The sequence below is a fragment of the Lactuca virosa genome, chromosome 8, assembly GCF_052849685.1.
Source record: "Lactuca virosa cultivar CGN04683 chromosome 8, Lactuca_virosa_CGN04683_v6, whole genome shotgun sequence".
NCBI lineage: Eukaryota > Viridiplantae > Streptophyta > Magnoliopsida > Asterales > Asteraceae > Lactuca > Lactuca virosa.
In genome coordinates this window covers 178,541,810-178,563,449 of record NC_136433.1, presented here as the reverse complement: position 1 = coordinate 178,563,449, position 21,640 = coordinate 178,541,810, and the positions used below count along the sequence as shown (strand labels likewise).

Here is a 21,640-nt window from a genome sequence, read left to right as displayed (position 1 = left end):
GCACGGTTCAAAGTTTAGTGGTAAAAATATAAAGAAGTAAAAATAAAGTGCCAAACTTATAAAGAAAAAAAGTTTGTTCAAACTTTAGTGGCAAAATTAGTAAAAATAAAATACCAAAACTATAAAGAGAAAATGTTTGTTGAAACTTTAGTGATAAAATTATAAAAAAATAAAAATAAAGTGATAAAATTATAAAAGAATAAAGAAAAGTGGTTTTAAAGAAGTAAAAGTGAATGTTTAGTGGCAAAAATATGAAGAAGTAAAAATAAAGGGACAAAATTATAAAAAGGAAAAGTTTGTTGAAACTTTAATGACAAAATTAAGAAAAAGTAAAAATATAGTGTTAAAATTATAAACATGAAAAATTTTCTGTTGAAACTTCCCATGTGTTTTAATATATATATATATATATATATATATATATATATATATATATATATATATATATAATCCTTAAAAATCAGTTTTTTGTAGTAAGGATTAGCTAAATAAGCGGATTTTAATAGACATCTCCCTTGATTTTATAATAATAGTGATGGAGAATAAATAATATTTTATCATAATATTTATAATGATTTTATTCATAATCTAAACAATTTTTTTTTACGACAATCCAATATATTAGCACAAAAAACGACTTAAGCGAGAAACTCAAGTCGAATACAAGAAAAGTTTCATAAAGGTGACAAACACCATAAGACCAATCAATATTACAAAATGAGAACATGTTATTAATCCAATTGAAATTGTTAACGCTAATATTATCCATCAAAAACATAACTGATGGCCTACGTTTGATATTCAAGCTATATTTGTATTTCAAACTTAGTTTTCTTTACTTTCTTTTTTGTTTTGTGTGTATTCTTTTGCGTTCCAGCTTCCCGCTGGTCGCTTTTTAATTTAATTTCGCTGTTCAAAAAAGAAAAAAAAAATTCAAAGTATATGGAAGGTTTGAATTACTAAGTTTTTTGTTGAAAAATAAATGGTGTTTTTATTTATAGTCTATATATTTCAAAATAAAATAACTATCCATATTTAATATTTTTTTTTTCAGAAGGTGGAAAGCAATATATTTATACGAAAAAAAGGGGGGAAAAAAAGCTTAAACACACACAATACAACTTTAACGTTTCTGACATTTGAAAGTAAGGTTTTTATCTTTTGCTATATTATTAATTTTTTTTACAGATGTCATTATTATATTGGTTTATTTTGATTTAAACAGTAGTATCTCATTATGGTATGTATTTATTTGAATTTATTATTGATGACGTCTAATCTATAGACTACTATACATCTCCACTCCTAAACCTAAGGGAGGGTATGATGGTTTTCACTGAAAAGAAAGATGCGACACTTTGAACGTTAGACGGTATATAATCTCGTTTATATAACTACTTAAATTTTTTTTATAATATTTCAAATTACTAATGCAACCAAAATTTTTAATTACTTTGTAAAAAAAATACACATAAAAACCACCAATTTCATAGATGGAATCATTATTTTATCTGCAAAAGTATAGGCAGTTTATGTATCAAGATTTGTACGTTCAAAGATGGAGTTTCCATCTATGAAATGACTATAAACCATCTGTGAAGCCTTTTAGGTATAAATACATTTTTTTTTAAATCACTTATTTTTTTAATTTTTTTTGTTGGAAAAATTCTACGAAGAAGCTATTGATGATACTTTTATATAAGTGATAAATTAAGATTTTTTGCAAAATTTTATATAAAATCTATTAATTTATATGAATTTATAGTTATAACTTTGACTTCGTAGTCAACCTTAAGAAATTCAAAATCAATATTAACTATTTAAAGAAATAAAATCTACCGACAAATCATAGATATAATGAAAATATTTCATAGATGGACTGTAATCCATCTATGAAATGGGGATAAGTTTCTGGTATTTATGCTCCAAAAACGGCAACCAAAAATGGTTATTGGTTAAATCTAAGGTTGTAAAAATCGTTTGACGGTCAACTGATGTTAAGAGATTAATAGGTTTTAACGGGGATTAATCGTGGATTAATCAGGGACCATAGATTATTAATAAAATATTAAAATTAATCAAATATTAATATATCTTAAGAAAAACAAGTACTTCAAAATTAGAAAATAAAAAATTTTGTAATTTGAAATTTTGAAAATTTGAAAATATGAATATTTTGGTATAATATTTGAAATTTTGAAAATTTGAAAATCTTGGAGTAAAAAAAAATTGATTTTTTGATTTTTTTTTTTAATTTTGTTGACCGATTAATCCCGTGAAACCTGATTAATCCTAAATTTCCGATTAATACCTTAATCCTCGACGGTTGGAGAACGCCAAACGATTAATCCACGATAAATCGCCGATTAATCCCGATTTCTGCAACCATGGTTAAATCACAGATGAAATAATGATTTCATAGATGGTTTTTTCCATATGCAAACATACAAGTCTCCGAAAATATGCATAAATTGTTTGTGCCTTCGCATATGAAATAATGATTTCATAGATGGTTTTAATCCATTTATGGAATTGATGGCTATTGTGTGCAATTTTATTTTTTACAAAGTAATTAAGAAATTGGCTATATTAGTAATTTTCTCTTTAATATATATTATTGAAGGTATAATTATGTCTATTAAATGAATAGAATATCAAGTTACCATTTGTTTTTGATGTGCACTTTATATGTCTATCTAGCTTTAAATTTATAAACCTAACTATTTAGCTAAATCATACACTTATAGGCAGTATACCTAGTCAGACTATAAAATAACTTGGGTAAGTCGGATGTCAATCATAAGGAACGGATTTAGCTAATAATATAACTACTAAAAATTAATCTAAAATCAATAATTAAAGAAGCGGTTTTATCTGATTTTGCAAGTTTAGATTAACTTAAAACTAAGCACAAACGATTGTAAACAAGATTTAGAAGACACTTCCGTTTAGCTTGGAATCCCCCTTTTGCAATGTGTAGTTTCTAAGTATGGATTTATTCAGTTGGTTACCAATTTAGATGTAATTACTTGGTCCGATCTCCTAATATTTTCACAAATTCATGGACTACTATTTGGCCTGACAATTGGGTTGGGTTCAGGTTGGCGGGTCAGAAAACATAAACTCAACCCAACCCATATAATATATGGGTTAATGGGTTGGCGGGTCACGGGTTGGTGGGTTGGAAACCTCAACCCAACCCAACCCATATAACCCGTTTAAGTATATAGGTTCGCGGGTTCACAAGTTAATGGGTCAAACCCAACCCATATAACCCGTTTAATAAATAAGCAACACATTTTAAAAAATGAGGTTTTTTCAATATAAATTCATAAAATGATTAAAGTAATTAACATGAAAAAAGGTTTTTAACATAAATTCATAAAGTCAATAACATCCAAATAAAAATGAAAAATGAAAACATTCATAGAAAGTGGATGTGTTCTTCGTTCGTGACTCGTGAAAATAACGACACAGGTTGGCGGGTTGACCCGCGAACGCAAACAGATAACCCAACCCAACCCATGAAATAAACGAGTTGGTGGGTTGGCGGGTCAAAAATCTCAACCCAAACCCGTCTATTTTCGGGTTGGGTCAGTGTCGGGTTACGGGTTGAGTCGAGAGTTGCCACCCCTAACTACTATGTAATGATCATACACAAGCAAACACAAAATTGGTTGTTAATGATAATTGGGCTATGTAAGATATATCTAAGTTAAATATAACTATGATCAAATTAATGTTCTCCAACACAGTTAAAGTTGTTGCATGTATTACTAAATCTAAGATGTGATTAACCCTAGCTCTAGCAACTTAATGGTCGTAAACTACTAGGTAAACAAGTTCATGTGATTCAATTGGTCATTAAACTACACTTAAGTTAAATCTAAATAACAAAGATGCAAACTTTAACATGATAGGTAATGAAAATCAAACACATGCATTAACCAACTTCATAAAATCCAATTATAAGTTAGAAACTAACACATAGTATTATGGTTCATCTACACTAAACGAAAGCCTAATGATTAGCTATTCATAGCAGAAAGTAAGTACACAAAAACATAAGAATTCGATATTGTTTATCTAATACAAACCGAATGTGATGTGTAATCTTCAAATCTTCAATCTCCAAGTGTTCACTCTTCCAAAGGGTTAATTTCCGCAACTCTCTAGCCTCTAAAATCGAGTATCTCTCCAGAAAATCAGATCCAACCTCCCCAAAGTTGATAGGTGAAGGAGTATTTATAGTTTTCCAATTATCGCGTCTCACGTCGTGAGCAGTAATGGCTCATGTCGTGAGCTCTACTTCAAATCGTATTCAGTGAGGAAACTGCATTCCGCGTAGTTATCTTCTGGAAGAGTTTGTACTCACGTCGTGAGAAGTAAAGACTCAGGCCGTGAGATTGTATTTGACTTAATTTTCTCTTCTTTTAAGCTCCATTAAGCTCCCAACTCAGCTCTTGTCCTTCCAGGTTCCAACTTTTGTCGTTTTGGTGCATTTTCCTCAAGAATGTCATATTTGGTTGCAAAATATAATTTAACTCAATAAGAACCAAATATCTTTGCAAATAACCAACATGTAGCTTAAAATGTATTAAAATAATGCCTAAGTATATATGTATAAATATGGACATATCAGTTTTTATGTATTTTTGTTGTTACGGCGAATTCCAGGTGCATGTTTAGCTCTTCATCTAAGGATTATGTATAATAAGCATCCGGGAATCTGCTATGCACGAAACAAATAGTTGCTGGGTTAGGAAGCCATACCGAGGCTTGGACCCTGGTATTACTCTCTGACGCCCAAGTTAGATTGCGGGCATGAGAAATGTTTTGATATACTATATGGTGTTTCTTGCTCCTAGTTTTTGCATACCTCGTTACCAGGCTTCTGAAAGTTTTTACAGGCTTTTTGTGGTTCTGCAGGTTCATGGCTTTGTCCGGTTCCTCGTTTATTACCTGGTCCGTAGGGAAGTGCAACTTTTGTTCTTTTATTATTTTATTGCATCGTATCCTTCCTTTTGCATGATCTCTGGGATATGATTCCGAGATTCGTGTATGGTTATTCGTTCGTGACGGGCTGTGGTTCTTTACTGCTCATCTTGGGGGACCCGGGTCGGTATGGGGTTATCTCAAATAACCGGCCTGGGTACACCATTAGTTTCTCATCAAACTAGTATAAATATATACAAAAACCAAATTATCATGTGTGAGCGAGTTGTACTGTAACTAAAACTACAACTTGCAATGCATAATATACAAGTGTTTAATGCGATATTAATCTGTCAACCTTGTATAGTCCGTCACTTGCAACCCCTACTTTGTATAATCCGTCAGTTGCAACTTCTCTATTATGTAAAACTATATTTTCCCTTTATTTTTAAAATATCACTTTCACCCCTTCCACCTTCCACTTTGTAAAATATCACTTTCACTCCATTTTCTAAACTTTCGTGTTTATCCCGTAGTATATATAAATACGATTTTCCCTCATCTACTTTGTAGAATACATTTTCCGCCCCTTTTTTTTTATTAATGCACAATGTAAAAATATGTCAATGCGCAAATGCAACTATAATCCCTTAACTTTGCATAATCGGTTACTTGCAACCCTTCTATTTTGTAAAATAAAATTATTCATCACTTTACTTTTTAAAATATCACTTTCACCCCCTCCACCTTTAAGTTTGTAAAATGTCACTTTCACCCCCTTAATCTTTCATTCCACAACTATGTATAATCCGTCATTTGTAAACCCTCTATTTTGTAAAATAATATCTTTCATCATTTTACTTTTTAAAATATCATTTTAATCCACCTTTCAACTTTGTAAAATGTCACTTTCACTTCTTCATTTTCTAAAATTTCATGTTTATCCCCCATCTCATAGTGTATATATATATAATATAATTTTTCGTCCTCTACTTTCCTAATACACAACAAAAATATGTAAAAACGCGCAACAAAGCATGGGCTCAGTTACTAGTTTCTATTTATTTACTAAAAATACATTAAATTTTTTAATCACAAAATTAATTATTAATTATATAATATCATTGTAATTTCTAATATGAAATTGTAATATCAAGTTTGTGACACCTGTTTCTGGTCATTTCTTAATTCATGGTGTTGGACCGAAGGGTAAAAAGAGGAAAAGTTAGATATTGGGTTTCTTGCATGAACTAAGGATTTTAGTTTGATATGCTTTTGGTCCAAAGTAACTACATATTTGTGTGCGGCTCTCCGTTACCTTTCCGTGCATATATTGAACGCCGAAAATGTAGTTGAAACACTGATTTGCTATTCAAATTATTTATTCTTATTTCATTTATTATGTCTGCTTGTTAAAGACCCTCATGTGTTAAAGTTTCAATATTTTTTTTTTATTGCTGAGTATTATTGGGATTAGATGATCATTTTATCTTGATGTGCTTGAATCATATGAATTTATGATCATTAGATTTTTATTACTAGGATTTTGACCATAAGCCTAGGGTTAAATAGAAAAGTTGGTAACTTTAATGTGTGAGCTTATATGTGATGACAATTCATGTATATAATTGGTATTATGATTACTAATATTAGTTTATTATTCAAGTCTTGCCTAATTCGAACTAAACACTGATTTGCATGATTTTTTGTTCACTTGATCACGGAGTTGATAATTGTGTTAGATCAAAGGATTAGTAATTTGACCATGATGCTATTTGTTATGTTTTCCATATTTTAGTTGTAAATGCACTAAATAGCAATCCACTTTTAAATTACACATTTTTTTGGTTTTTGTAATTTTTTTTGGTTTCTTTACCAAAAACAAAAGTATGTTGCCTTATGGTGCTATTTTCCATATTTAGGTGGCAAATTCACTAAATTGCAATATACTTTGTATTTATTTGTTTATTATAGCATCCTAATTTCATTTCTCATTACAACATTTTAAGTTTTTTTAAATACATTGCTTTAACTAGAAAAAAATATATTGGAAGTATAATGTTGTATTAGAAATAAAGGAAAGCAGGATGAAGGCTCTAATGGTAATGTCTCATGAATACCTAAAGTGGTAATGTACTTTTACATTACATATTTTTCTTTTTGCTTTTTGTGATTTGTTTTGATTTTTCTTCCAAAAACCAAAGTACATTGCTATTTGTTGCATTTTTCCATATTTAAGTGGTAAATGAACTAAATAGCAATCAACTTTCAATTTATACTTATTTTTTTTTATTTTTTCAATTTATTTTGATCTTTTTACCAAAAACCAAAGTACATTACCAATTAGTATATTTTCCATAATTAGGTGGTTAACGTAGTAAATAGCAATGTACTTTGAATTTATTTCTTTATTATAGCATCCAACATTGGAAATTTTTATAAGTACATTGCCTTAATAAGAAAAACATTGAAAGTATAATGTTGTAATAGAAATAAATGAAAGTAGAATGTTGTGATAATTGAAAGTATATTGCTAGTTCATACATTTAGTCCTATAAATTATATGAAACAAGTAAAAAGGAAGACATTTGTATATAAGTGTTTGCCTTATTCATTGAACTAAAAGGATTCAAATAGATTTAATTATTTGATGGTGGTTGTAAGAGGTAAAAACGACGGGGATGAGTAGATGGCATGAAATAAGGGAGGTGGAGGACGAAAGAAATGAACGGTGAGTATAGACAGATGAGAAAAACAATGAACAATAAGTATAAAGGAAAGATGATATTACTGTACTTGGGTAGATTTTTCAAAGAAATAGAAATCTGCTTTCGTTTAAAATTGAAGTATCATGTTAGGTACCGGTAACATGCAATACAAAAGAAAAAAAATTGTTATTGTCCACATACAATCTCCATGTATATTTTATTAATATAACAGGTAGATTTTCAAAATTCAAAAGATCTAAAAACACATAGTAAGAAAGAACAAAAATATAATTCAGTAATAAGAAGTCGAGTTTTGCAATATTGGTTCTTATTTGAGGTATTTGCAATATCTTTGAACCATGCTCTATTTAAAATGACTCTTTTGGTTGTTAAGAGATTTTAGAATTTTGGTCACAAAAATATAATTGTTTTTTAGGACCAAGGGAATTATTACAAATAAATAAATAAATAAAAGATAATCCAATAAGTAGGGATGTTATTTGGGTCGGAACCAAACCGAACCGACCCGAACCCGAATAAACCGAAAACCGAATAAGGGTAATTGTATGAACCGAAAACCGAACCAAATAAGCAATACGGGTTCGATTTGGTTCGGGTATTATTCGGTTCGGTTCGGTTCCGGCCCGAATAACCCAAATAACATGTACAAGATGATTAAGGAGCAGATAACCCGAATAACCCAAATAACATTTACAAATAACATCTACAATGTGATTATAAATATTGTATTTTGTATGACTTTTGTAGCTTATGATTTCATAAATTTTTTTTTAAAGAAACAAATTAAACACTAAAAGAGTAATGTCGCAAGGATGAGAAAAACCTCAATCGATCAAAGAGTAATGTCGTCGACTCGTCAATTTGGTGTAATACGCTACTGTCGATTTGGTGTAATACGGATGATCGAATTCAATTTCGTTGATTTTTTTGGTGTATTACGTGGGTTTTGTTGGGTAACGATCGATAAAAAAGAAGACCGAATAAGCGTGTTAGGAAAAAAATGTGACTTTTCATATTCAGTTCGGTCCTTTTGGACCGAATAAACCCTTATTCGGGTAACCCGAACCGAATAACCCGAAAAACGAATAAGCCTTATATAGATACCCGAAAACCGAATCGAATTGCTTATTCGGGTCTAATTTGGTTCGATTCGGTTCGGTTCGGGTTTTCGGGCCAAATTTTCATCCCTACCAATAAGTACCAGGATTGCAAAAGAATATTATTTTTTTGACCAAAATTGAATATATATATATATATATATATATATATATATATATATATATATATATATATATATATATATATATATATATATATATATATATATACTCAAGCACCAAAAACATAAATTACTCTAAGCAGAACAAAAAATAATACATTGGTATTACTTGGATTTTGAAAAGTACATTTTTATGTCTTGATTAGAATGCCATAAATATATTTTGAATATGCAATTATAATTAATACTGATTCCTAACACTACTATTTAGGGAACGATTTTCTTATAATATTTTAGGTATATTGTCTTCTCTAACTGTCTTCAATTGCTTATCTGTCATCATTCCAACTTTCAATGGATTCAACTTTGCAAATCTTTGGCTAGGAATTATGGTGTGCTCTTTACTTGAAATTTCAAAAATGTAAACAAAACTTTGATTAGCAATCTGTATGGTCTGGAGGGTTCCTTCTAATAACCCATCTAATGAAATTTGGTGACTTATTCCATGGTATTTTATAGCAAATACATGGATCCATCAAGGACTACATTCAGGGATATGTGTTGAAGCATTTTCAGAGGATGGAGACCATGTGATTCAAGAATGGTATAGAATTGGTGGGATCAGGTTCATATTAGTTCCCTTATCTGATTTTGACAGTCTAATTTCAAGGTATACAACAATCAAAGTTTTTTTTTCTTATTATTTTTTATATTATGTTTACCTTCTTTTGCTAGTTGTTGTATTGGTTGAACTAGGACCTCAACATATTTACTTCCATGTGCAGTGTGATCTCTCTTTTTGCTTCTTCTTCTTTTTTTTTATAAATTTTACATGGAATTAGAAATAGATTTTATGTTTTATTTATTTATTTTTTTTCAGATTTGTAGACATTATGGCTTCCCTTTTCTCAAAAGTCCTCTGAAGATGGTGAGAATGAGAGGTTCAAATATGGTTTATCAAGATACATGTTAGGTGCATTTCATGCATATATTTTGTAGTTTTACTCCATAAAAGTGCATTGCATTTAGGTTTAAACTCATGCATGTTGCATATTTTGTGGGATTTTTCATGATGCAATTCCATTCACACACTTTTGTGATATTTCAGGGACTTTTGAAGGTAGGATCTTAACTGAGGTGATGAATAAGAGATATGGATGAAGTTTCGGGGACTATTGGAGCATCGAGGAGGGAGATTTCAAGAAAATGAAGATTTCACCTTTACAGAAGTTTACACGGCCGTGTAAATGCAAGCCTTGAGTTTACACGGGCCGTGTCAACGCATACTCATGAGCAGTGTACTTCGAAGACCTGGCCGAATTGAGCAATATACTTTTTGTGTTTACACGGCCGTGTAAATAGGCAGTGTTAGTTTACACGGGCCGTGTAAACGAGGTCGTCAGTTTAAATTAGTTTTTCTCCTTTCTAAAATGGGGAAACCGGTTCCAGAAGAAGGGGAGTCATTTCTGTAAGTTCTAGGAAGCGATTTTGGGAGCATTTTGAAGACAATTGATGCTTGAAAACATTTGGATTGCACTTGGATTTTAATTTGTAAGACTTTAACTTCAATTTCTAGGTTTATGCTTGTTCTAGTCATGAGTGGCTAGAAACTTAACTCTCCAACTTCATGTATTGACAATTGTGTGTGTGAATTCAATCATTTGACTTGGTGCTTGTTTTAAATGCTATCTAGTGAATTTGATTTTGTTTTAATTGAAGGTTTAATTTCAATTCTAGTTCTTTTTGGCCAATTGAGTTAGGGTTAAATCACTCATGTTATCTATTATACAAAATCCGTAATTGTTTTGTAAAATAGAACAAGTAACAAGTATTAAATCATACTACTTGCAATGATTCTAGTACAAATCAAATTCACACATTCTAACACTCCCAAGCTTATGAGGAGTATTGAATGTTGTTGGTAAAATTCACATAAAGCATCATGCAATCTTTCACCCATTCTAAGAACTTGTTTAGATTAGGTTAGTTAAATTAGAATTAATTAAAGAGCTTATTTTAATTAATTAAAAATGGTGAATGTGAAGTGCTAGAGCTTATTAGCATTTCTAATACCAACTTAGATGGAATTAAACAAATATCATCTCATATTTTGGATCACATTACTAATTAGTCTTGCATAGAGTTGGAGTACTTACAAATCTTGATTTTACTTTACGTAGTCAATTGCTATTTATTACTTCAGTCTTTTATTTGAATCATTGTATCTACCCCCCCCCCCCCCTCTTTTGTGATCTCATTTGTACCTTACGCAAAAAGGGTATAAACATTTATCTCGTGTCTCTGAGGATCGACCCTATTTACCTTGTATTACATTTTTAATACAAAGTAGTAGTGTTTAAGGAGTTATTTTTACCCCTTTATTTGTTAGCTTTGACAGGCCTAACAAATTGGCGCCGTTGCCGGGGACACGGTAGTACTAATTGTTTATGCCAATATCTTTTCGTACAGGTACACCTTTACCAGTTGATTTGGAGATAGAGAAATCTGCAAATCAAAGAAGGAAGCAAGCCAAACTTTTAAAGAAACAACAACAATCCAGAGCTTCTTCATCAAACCCATCAACCACATCTTCACCAACATCCAAAAGTACCACCCCACCATCTTCACCTACTCCTACCATGGCAGACAACCATGGAGGAAACCAAAATCCTCCAAACCCACCACCTGAACAAACCTTTAGAAAGTAGGTCACTCAAGATGTCACCCAACAACCTTTGTGTATTAATTACCCTGCAGCAATAAACTTTGAACTGAAGTCTGGACTCATCCACTTGTTACCTTCATTCCATGGTCTTTAAAATGAAGACCCACATAAATTCCTTAAGGAATTTCATGTCGTTTGTGTGGGCATGAAGCCACATGAAGTTACAGAATATCAAATCAAGTTAAGGGCATTCCCCTTTGCTTTAGAAGATTCAGCTAAGGAGTGGTTATATGACTTACCACCAGGGTCAGTCACAACATGGAATGAACTTGCAAGGATGTTTTTGGATAAATATTTTCCAGAAATGAGTGCTTCAGCTTTACGCAGAGAAATTATTGGTATCAAGCAACAAAAGAGAGAAGCTTTGCATACTTACTGGGAACCGTTCAAGAAGTTGTGTTCAAGATGTCCAAAACATCTGATTTCAGAGTATCAATTGTTGCAATATTTTGGTGAGGGAATGTCATCTTGGGATAGGAGATTACTCAATGCATCAAGTGGTGGATCAATAGCTGATAAGACTCCAACAGAAATCAGAGCTCTTATCAAGAACATGGCAGAAGAGTCCATACATACAATTCAAGAAGAAAAATGGTACAGTGATACACCAAGAGGAGTGAAAGAAATTTCTACCCCAAAAATTGAGAGCCAACTTTCTGAGTTGACTAAAGTAGTGATGATGCTTGCAAAGAATAAGGGTGTGCAACCACCGGCAGTTAGACCTTGTGGTATTTGTACACAAGTTGGACACCCCACTAATATGTGTCCAATGTTACAAGAAGATATAGAGCCGGTTCAAGCTATGGGATTCTCAAGTCAACAACAAGGAAACTTTCAGCAAGAAGTAATCCAAATTGGCACCAACCCAATGACAGTTTTCAGCCAAGACCACCATATTTTCAAGCATGACCTCCGTTTCAAAATCAAATGCATCATCAACAAAATTATCAACCACATTTCCAGCAAAATCAGCCTCCTCATCAATCTCAATTCCAACCTCAAAACATGCATCAAGGAAGTAGTTCAAGCGGATCAGGAATGTCTTTGGAAGACATTGTCAAGAGTTTAGCCACAAGTACTCAAACATTTCAAAATGAGACCTCAACTCGCCACTTCTGTGAGTAAATTAGAGTCACAAGGCAAACTACCGGCACAAACCGAAAAGAATCCAAAGCATAGTGCATGTGCCATCACTTTGAGAAATGGCAACGAATATGAAGGTCCAAAGATGATTGAAGAAGAAGAAGAAGAGATGGAGTTCGAAAAAGAAGAAGAGAAGTCAAAAGCACATTCAAAGCAAGTTCCCATTGAAGCAAAAGTCACTCCTCCTCCATTTCCCACAAGGTTAAGCAAGTCAAAGCGTGAAAGGGAAGACAATGAAATCATGGAGATGTTCAGAAAGGTTGAGGTAAATATTCCTCTTATTGATGCCATCAAACAAGTCCCTAGGTATGCTAAATTCCTTAAGGAATTATGCACATCTAAGAAAAGATTGAAAGGGAATGAAACTGTCAAAGCAGGTGAAAATGTATCTGCAGTGTTACAGAAAAGATTACCTCAAAAATGTAAGGATCCGGGTGTTTTCACGTTTCATTGCAAGTTTGGTAAAATTCATGTTCCACGAGCTATGCTAGACCTTGGAGCTTCTATCAATGTTTTACCATATTCTATTTTTAAAACCTTAAATATTGGCACATTGAAGAAGACTGGGGTAATCATTCAATTTGCTGATAGATCTTTAGTACATCCAAAAGGTGTGCTAAAAGATGTGTTTATCAAAGTGAATGAATTAGTATTTCCAACAGATTTTTATGTCCTTGACATGGATGATGATGACTCACTAAATTTGAGTTCAATTCTTCTAGGAAGACCCTTTTTGAAAACAGTCAGGACAAAAATTGATGTTTATGATGGTACATTATCCATGGAATTTGATGGGGAAGTGATAAATTTTAACATCTATGATGCCATGAGATATCCAAGTGATATTTCATCTTTGAATTTTGTGGATGTTACTGAACCATTAACCGAAGAGTGTTTTGATTTGTCTAATCTCGACGTGTTAGCTCTCATTTTAGACAGGAATCTTCAAAAGGATGAAGTGGAAAAACTTTCCAACCAATTCAAAATTGATGAAGAGATTTTGGAAGTTGTATCTTGCATGGACCAAAAGAAGAAAATGAGGTTTGATGTTCCAAAGCTGAAATTACCAATGCCTAATGAGAAACTTGTTCCATCTATTATGCAAGCACCTGAATTGGAACTCAAGACTTTACCCGAGCATCTCAAATATGCTTATCTTGGAGAAAAAAAGAGTTTACCAGTGATCATCTCCACAAAGTTATCAACAAAAGAAGAAGAAGAGCTTGTCACCACCTTGAAGGAGTATAAGGAAGCTATTGGGTGGACTATAGCCGACATCAAAGGGCTAAGTCCTTCACTTTGCATGCACAAAATCCTTATGGAAGAAGATTACAACCCCTCCCGAGAAGCTCAAAGGCGTTTGAATCCTCCAATAATAGAGGTTGTGAAGAAAGAAAATTTTGAAGTTGTTGAATGCGGGGATGATCTATCCCATATCGGATAGCAAGTGGGTAAGCCCGGTCCAAGTTGTACCAAAGAATGACCAAGGTGAATTAGTCCCCACCCGTGTGCAAAACGGGTGGAGAGTGTGTATTGATTATAGAAGACTCAATTCCTCAACTCGGAAAGACCATTTCCCACTTCCCTTCGTTGACCAAATGTTGGAAAGGTTAGCGGGAAAAACTCACTATTGTTGCTTGGATGGGTATTCCGGTTTCCATCAAATACCCGTAGCACCCGAAGATCAAGAAAAAACCACTTTCACATGTCCCTTCAGAACATTTGCATATAGGCGGATGCCTTTTGGACTTTGCAATACTCCCGCCACTTTTCAAAGGTGCATGGTAAGCATATATTCGGAGTATGTTGAGGAAATCATTGATTTTATGGACGATTTCACAGTTTATGGTAATTCTTTTCATGAATGCTTGGCCAATTTGAAAAAGATTTTGCAAAGATATATTGAGACCAACCTTGTTTTGAATTATGAAAAGTGTCATTTTATGGTTGATAAAGGTCTCATACCTGGTCATGTTGTGTCTTCTAAGGGGCTAGAGGTAGACAAAGAAAAAATAGATGTCATCAAATCTTTACCTTATCCCACTTGTGTTGGTGAGGTACGCTCATTTCTTGGTCATGCAGGATTTTATAGAAGATTCATCAAAGATTTTTCCAAGATATCTTGTCCCATGTGTGAGCTCCTACAAAAAGATGCAAAATTCGAATTTTCCAAGGATTGCAAGCAAGCTTTTGATCAGTTGAAGAAGTTGTTAATATCAGCACCAATACTTCAATCACCAGATTGGAGTTTGCCTTTCGAAATCATGTGTGATGCCAGCAATCATGCAGTTGGTGCAGTGTTGGGGCAAAGAAAAGATCAAGTTCCTAATGTCATTTACTATGCCTCAAAAACACTTGATAGTGCACAAGCCAACTAATCAACAACTGAAAAAGAATTGCTATCTATTGTCTTTGCTTTAGATAAATTTCGTAAGTATTTGCTAGGTTCTAAAGTCATTGTTTATTCTGATCATGCAGCTATTAGGTATCTACTTGCAAAGAAGGATTCGAAGCCTAGACTCATTCGATGGGTATTACTCTTACAAGAGTTTGATATTGAAATCAAGGACAAGAGCGGAAAGTTAAACCTTGTAGCTGATCATCTTAGCATGATTGTTTCTACCGATGACTCGACTCCCATTCATGATGCATTTCCCGATGAGAACCTATTTTCAGCAAAAGTTGCCCCATGGTATGCTGATATTGTGAACTACATCGTCACAAATCAATTTCCATCAGATTTGACTCGATGGCAAAAAGATAAGATCAAGAAAGAAACCAAGAGGTACGTTTGGGATGAGCCATATTTGTGGAAATATTGTGCTGACCAAATGATTAGACGATGTGTGGATCAACATGAGGTACCTTCTATCTTAACATTTTGTCACTCTTATGCTTGTGGAGGGCATTTTGGTCCTCAAAGAACTGCAAGAAAAGTATTCGAAAGTGGATTTTACTGGCCAAGTATTTTCCATGATTCTTATGTTTTTTGAGCAAGCTGTGATAAATTTCAAAAGATGGGTTCTTTAAGCTCAAAGAATCAAATGCCCCCTAATCCCATTTTAGTTTGTGATATTTTCGATGTTTGGGGAATTGATTTCATGGGACATTTTCCATCATCTTCGGGTTTTACTTATATTCTTTTGGTTGTGGATTATGTTTCTAAGTGGGTGGAAGCAAAAGCTACCCGTACTAACGATTCAAAAGTTGTGATAGATTTTTTGAAGGCTAACATCTTTTCCAGATTTGGTGTTCCAAAGGCCCTAATCAGTGATTGTGGTACACATTTTTGCAATCGTATGCTTGGAACTGTGTTGAAGAAGTATGGTGTTACTCATAAGGTCTCCACATCATACCACCCACAAACCAATGGACAAGCCGAAGTGAGAAATCAAAAAATCAAGGGTATTTTGGAGAAACCTGTGAATACAACAAGGAAAGATTGGAGTATACGTCTTGATAATGCTTTGTGGGCGTACCACACTGCATACAAAACTCCAATTGGGATGTCTCCATATCGCATTGTTTTCGGAAATCCATGTCGATTACCCGTTGAGTTGGAACATAGGGCCTATTGGGCAATCAAACAGTTCAATATGGATCTAAGTGAATTGGGAAAGAAGAGGAAGCTTGACATACAAGAGCTTCAAGAGATTTGCAATGAAGCATATGAAAATGAAGTTCTTTACAAAGAAAGAACAAAAGCATACCATGACAAAATGATTTCACGCAAGAAACCACAAGTGAGAAAACCGGGAACATCTTTAAGGTAAACGGTCATCGTTTGAAGCCTTATTATGAAGGATTTCATGTAAAAAACGAAGAATTGGAGGAAGTAACGGATCTAAAGTATCAAGATTGACAAATAGTTGGGGTCCAAGTCGAGCCAACGACATTAAAAATGGGCGGCTAACCGGGAGGCAACCCGGGGGTATTTTTGTCATTTCTTAATTTTTCATCGTAATTTCTTCATTTTCAAGCTTCCAAGTTGTTTCTCATGTTTAAAGAGGGTAACAAATCATTTTCTGGGCAATAGTGGAGTAGCGGGTTGCAATTTCAAAAAGTGAAAAAATAATTTTTTTTGGCCTTTATAGAGGTTTACACGGCCGTGTAAACGTATGCTTACGTTTTACACGGGTCGTGTAAATGACCAGGCCAACACATATCAGATGCCTAATTTACACAGCCGTGTAAATTTTTCCCTTCTGTTTACACGGGCCGTGTAAACGTAAAAACAGAGCTGGGTAATTTTTAAGGCTAAAATCGACTTTTGTTGCTCATTCTTTTCACACAACCTGCGCATTCTCTTCTCCCTACTGTCCCCTTCGAAAAAACCCTAAAAAACATTCAATCTTCCTCAATTTTGCTTCAAAAATCAAGCTCCAAGGTATGAAATTCTTCTCTTTTCTTCATCTTCTTTGTCTTGCATATCACTTTCACCATATAATGGCCGATTTTGGGGGTTTTTGAGCAAACCCTAGAATTTTTTGGTTTCCAAATCTCGACCTAATGTTTGTAATTTATTGTAGGATAAGCTTGGGGAAAGCATTGGACATCACCCTACCACCATTTTCAAACACAAATTGGTATAATTGTTCCAAACTCTTTACTTTGTGCATATAGTTAGAACCACATTCTTTTGGGGTGATTTTTGGTGATATTGCTAGTTCTTGTGCATACCTTAGAGTTCAAAAATTGTCCAACATTGTGTGCAAAACTTTGTTGAATTCATTTGGGCAATGGCTTCCCGTGGAAAAAGGGCTAGAATTGGGACTTCACATATGGGTGGTCAAGAGAACAATGATGAACACGACCAATATTCCATGAAAAACCCCTATGAATTTGGTCTTATTTTTGAGTCCAATCAACAAGAGATTTTGTATGCAAGCCTTATTCAAAGGGTAAAAGGGGCACAAAAATTTGTGGACATCCAAGCCCTTAAAGACCTTCATATCTATAAAGGTGTCCACAAGCTCTTGAAGAACATTGGTTGGGAGGGTCTATTGAATCTCCATGCTTTAAGCTATCAAACACCCATGTTGGAACTCTTGTCATCCATCACCTTTGATTACCAAACACATATCCTTACTTTCCGTTTGCTCAATCAATCCCATAAGATTCATGCTGACATCCTTTGTGATATTATTCGTGCTCCAAAGGCGAAAAGGGATGTGTATACAACAAAGGGAAGAAAAAATGTTATATTTGAGCAAAACTGCGAAAGACTTTGGAGAAGTATCTCTTGTGAAAACGAGTTTCAGTCGGGCACGACAAAGGCCTCCAGTATCATCATCCGATTCTTAAGGTCACCCACCGGATCATTTCTGAAGAGATTAGCAAAGCAAACAATAAAGAGTTGGAAGTCTTGTGGTGCATGATTAACAAGCTCGAGGAAGTTCCTCATTTCAGTTGTTGGGTAATTTAGAAAATGCTAAGAAACTCCATGAGCAATGGTGGCCAGCTTCATTGTGGAGGCATGGTTTCTATTATAGCTGAACATCTTGGCCTCCATTTACCCAACAATCTAACCAATATAATTCCGGGTCGTACTCGTTTATCACTTGATGTTATGGAAACCATGCACCTCTTTCACCGCAATCCGAATGGGGATGTTCATTGGACCATCGATGGTAAAGAATATTTACGCATCGACAGCCGAATTAAGAAGATATTAGCCTTGGCCAATGACATCCCATCTACTAATTGGCACCTTCAATCCAACTTGGGTGTTACTGTAACCCGTAGACCTCCAACCACCATTCCTAATCCTCCTGCTCCAACTACAACTGCAGGTGCTTCCAGCTCATCTCGCCACATTCCTTTTCCTGAACACAATATTTACATGGGCGAATTTGCACGCTTAGACCACCATTACACGAGCTTACAGCAGGAGGTAGGAGAGATTTATACGGGTGTTGCTGAAAATACTTCCGAATTTCAAGACTACCGTAATCTTCAGGAAGAGAGTTGGGCCCAGCAAGAGCTGCGATGGGCCGAGCAAGATCAACGGTGGGTCGTTCAGGAGCAACATAACAGAAACATTCATCACTTGTTAAGCGATATTCACCGAGTACTTGTCCTTCCTACGCAGCAGCAACCATCATCATCCAACCCTAGTGGCCTCCATATTATCCTACTGATTATCCTTCACAGTTCCCTTGACATCCACCACCGCCCGACCCTCAATAGGCCGGCTATGCCTCTCTCCAATCATCGAGGACGATGCTTATTTTAAGCTTGGGGAGGGGCATCCATCCGTGCATAAATCCCGTTGCATGTAGGTTGCATGTAATCTTGTACATATTGCATTAATTTTCATTTTTTTTTCTGCATAAAAATAATAATAATAATAAAAAGATTTTCTTTCTATTCTAATTTTTATTATTTTCTTTGCATTTTGCATCTAAATTTTTGCATTGCATTCTTTTGTTTAAAAAAAAAATTGATCCAATCCCAAGCAACCGAATCTTCTCAAAACAGTTGAGCCGGTAAGTAAGTCGTATGCCTTGAGATTAGACTTGCTCTTTTTATTGAAAATCTAAAAGCAAGTTAATCGCACACGAACACACCTCCCGAAGCTACTTGTGCAAAACAGAAAGTGAGAAGATTGTCAACATTGGAGCATAACAGCAGGTATGAGTCAATTCTTTGGGACGCATGACTGGTCTTATGAGTAGTAAATGCTCAATTGAACTAAAAATGCCAAATTCAAAATTCATAAAAAGAATATAAAATCTCAATGTCACAAGCCTTCCAGCGCTCTAAAAAGTCATTTCTACTCATTCCCTTTTATATACCTTGCTTGGGGACATATTTCAAACTATACCTACGGGTCTTTGCATGTTAACTTCAGTCCCTCGAAAAATGTCTAGAAGCCCTCACGGTAATAGACCGTGAGATGTCCTACAATAGAAAAGTCAAGGACGAAAATATAAAGAAATAGGCCAAATAAATAAATTATTAAGAGTGTTATGTGTTATCTTAGTTAGATATATATATATATATATATGTGTGTGTGTGTGTAAAAAAAATATATTATTAAGTTAATCTGTGACCTTTGGGACTCGAACAAGTAAACTCTGAGGGGTGTTCTACACCTAATCGCCTAAAGCTAAATTGTTTGGGACTGATTGGGTTGAAAGTTCGCTACACAGGTTCCATAGAAAGTCATGAACTTAATAATAGCAAATAAAGCTAATCTGTGGCCTTTGAGGTTCGGGCAAGTAAACCCGAGGGATCTCTTTAAATCTAGCACACTAAGGTCATTTGATCTGGATGTGTTGGTTGGAAGCCCGTTACACGGATTTCAAAGAAAGCCATGAGCTTTATTTGTAGAAAAATGTAATTAGAAAGTTTGTATATATTTGTGTTTATAGTTTAATTGAATAATATGTTTAAGAAAAATGCTTGGCTGCCAAAAGATTCCTTTGGACTTGGATTTGAACTTATGACATTGGGACTGAATGTTAATTACTTTGACTGGTGTAAGTGGTTTGAAATTTGTAACCAATCTGGGTAAATATTAGGGAATTTTTAGAAGGTACTTTTTAGAAAAAGATTGTTGTTAATCAACAAATAGCTGAAGTCGGTCATTGTTATATTTTGTGAAACAAAGATGATTGAGCATGTTTTGTCATACACAATTTTCACGAGAGTAAGACCATAATTTGTTCCATTAATTGACTTGATGATATTGAGAGGGAACAAGTGTTGTAGTCTTTGATTTTGTTGAGTTGCATTAGGGAGTGGCTAAAGTCTTATTTATATTGTTATATAAGTTGAGATTAAAGCCAAGTTGACTCAAGGCACGACAGGTGCATTCTAAACTATGGTACAAAAACAGGGTTAATTGGGTTGGATTCTTTTTCATGTTTGTTTTGATTTCTTGCATTAAGTTTCAAAAGTTTTGTTTTTGATTTTCTTTTCTTCTCCTTCATTTTATCTTCTCTAGTTTAAATTTTTCTTGTTCTTTCTTGAGGACAAGAAAGGTTCAAGCTTGGGGAGATTTGTTAGGTGCATTTCATGCATACATTTTGTAGTTTTACTCCATAAAAGTGCATTGCATTTAGGTTTAAACTCATGCATGTTGCATATTTTTTGGGATTTTTCATGATACAATTTCATCCACACACTTTTGTGATATTTCAGGGACTTTTGAAGGTAGGATCTTAATTGAGGTGATGAATAAGAGATATGGATGAAGTTTCGGGACTACTGGAGCATCGAGGAGGGAGATTTCAAGAAAATGAAGATTTCAGTTTTACAGAAGTTTACACGGCCGTGTAAATGCAAGCCTTGAGTTTACACGGGCCGTGTAAACGCATACTCATGAGCAGTGTACTTCGAAGACCTGGCCGAATTGAGAAATATACTTTTTGTGTTTACACGGCCGTGTAAATAGGCAGTGTTAGTTTACACGGGCCGTGTAAACAAGGTCGTCAGTTTAAATCAGTTTTTCTCCTTTCTATAATGGGGCAACCGGTTCCAGAAGAAGGGGAGTCGTTTCTGTAAGTTCTAGGAAGCGATTTTGGGAGGATTTTGAAGACAATTGATGCTTGAAAACATTTGGATTTCACTTGGATTTTAATTTGTCAGACTTTAACTTCAATTTCTAGGTTTATGCTTGTTCTAGTCATGAGTGGCTAGAAAATTAACTCTCCAACTTCATGTATTGACAATTGTGTGTGTGATTTCAATCATTTGACTTGGTGTTTGTTTTAAATGCTATCTAGTGAATTTGATTTTGTTTTAATTGAAGGTTTGATTTCAATTCTAGTTCTTTTTGGCCAATTGAGTTAGGGTTAAATCACTCATGTTATCTGCTATACAAAATCCGTAATTGTTTTGCAAAATAGAACAAGTAACAAATATTAAATCATACTACTTGCA

The 21,640-nt window shown here is 33.9% G+C and overlaps 1 protein-coding gene across 1 annotated transcript; it reads left to right on the top strand.

Annotated features, from left to right (window-relative positions):
* Window positions 1-12,992: 12,992 nt before the first annotated feature.
* LOC145131088 (uncharacterized) lies at window positions 12,993-14,195 on the top strand. Its single transcript, XM_079065824.1, has one exon. It carries the CDS (start codon window positions 12,993-12,995, stop codon window positions 14,193-14,195), a length of 1,203 nt encoding a protein of 400 aa, XP_078921950.1.
* Window positions 14,196-21,640: the final 7,445 nt, after the last annotated feature.

Coding starts and splice junctions, on each gene's coding strand:
- LOC145131088 (XM_079065824.1), top strand. CDS start 12,993: ATGGAGATGTTCAGAAAGGTTGAGGTAAATATTCCTCTTATTGATGCC.